The 1,082-nt window shown below is 35.7% G+C and overlaps 1 protein-coding gene across 1 annotated transcript in view; it reads right to left on the bottom strand.

Annotated features, from left to right (window-relative positions):
• HSD17B11 (hydroxysteroid 17-beta dehydrogenase 11) overlaps positions 1-1,082 on the bottom strand; it is a 29,672-nt gene continuing 28,590 nt past the window's right edge. Inside the window, exon 7 of the mRNA XM_003790101.3 lies at positions 1-724. Within this exon, the coding sequence (XP_003790149.1) occupies positions 634-724 (91 nt within the window). The 3' untranslated portion in view covers positions 1-633. The remainder of the gene's footprint in view (positions 725-1,082) is intronic.

Raw genomic sequence — 1,082 nt, 5'->3', positions numbered from 1 at the left:
TATTTTTTGGTTGCAGTAGTCATTGTTGTTTGGCGGGTCCAGGCTGGGGATTCAAACCCACCACCTTAGGTATACGCAGCTGGCGCCTTAGCCGGTTGAGCGATAGGCACCGAGCCGTGCTGAAATGTTTGGCATTGGAATCTGAGGTATCTCTCAGGAAACAGAGAGGCAACGTGTAGGATGAAATGTCCAAGAGCTCATGAAATTCATTATGAAATGTCACTGGACACAGTTCTTTGTTACATTTAGAGAGCTTGAAGTTTCTGATTTTATGTAGAATAGAAAAGGAAAGGTGGATTACATAAAATTTAGGTACAATTGAAAATAAAAATATATCTCATATAAACATTTATAACACAAATTTTGCAAAGCCTTCAGATGCACCAAAGTCTTGCCTTTTTCTTCATTTTCCCGAAAGTTAACATCAAGTTATTTCTCTGTTTGTATTATATGTAATCAGCTTTTAGCTAAATAAATAGTGATAAGTGAAGACTGTGAGAGCCTCCAAAGGCACTAACTACGGAAGGAAAAAGGATAATTAGGAAAATATAAGAGTTCAAACATTAAAATTCTGCTTCATATTGGATGAAATGAACTTAACCCTGGTGAATCAGTTTTCAGAAGACTGGGCATCTACTGCTGTTTTCTTTTATATCCAATGACCGCATCAAACTTAACATTGACCTTTCGTTTTAAAACCTCCAGGAAACGTTCTGGAAGAATCCTAAAAAAAAGATACATTAAGGTAGTTAGGAGATTGACATTAAGTGCATTTATAAAATACCATCTTTCAACATATTTAATTTTTCACGTATCATGTCATGTTCATCTTAGACAAGATGAAGAAATTTAACACTGAATTGCTACTAAACGTCCTTTATGATTAATTTTCAAAAGGAAAAGAAAGGAGATGTAGCCTTCTTCAGGGTAGGAGTGACCTGGAATACTTAAGTTTTTTAAATAAATATATTCTTTTTTTTTTTTTTTTTAGAGACAAAGTCTCACTTTGTCGCCTTCAGTAGAGTGCCGTAGTGTCACAGCTCACAGCAACCTCCAACTCCTGGGCTTAAGCAATTCTCTTG

This window comes from Otolemur garnettii, unplaced genomic scaffold, assembly GCF_000181295.1.
Source record: "Otolemur garnettii isolate 467f Iridium unplaced genomic scaffold, OtoGar3 scaffold00039, whole genome shotgun sequence".
Lineage (NCBI taxonomy): Eukaryota > Metazoa > Chordata > Mammalia > Primates > Galagidae > Otolemur > Otolemur garnettii.
This window is presented reverse-complemented; position numbering and strand designations above follow the sequence as displayed.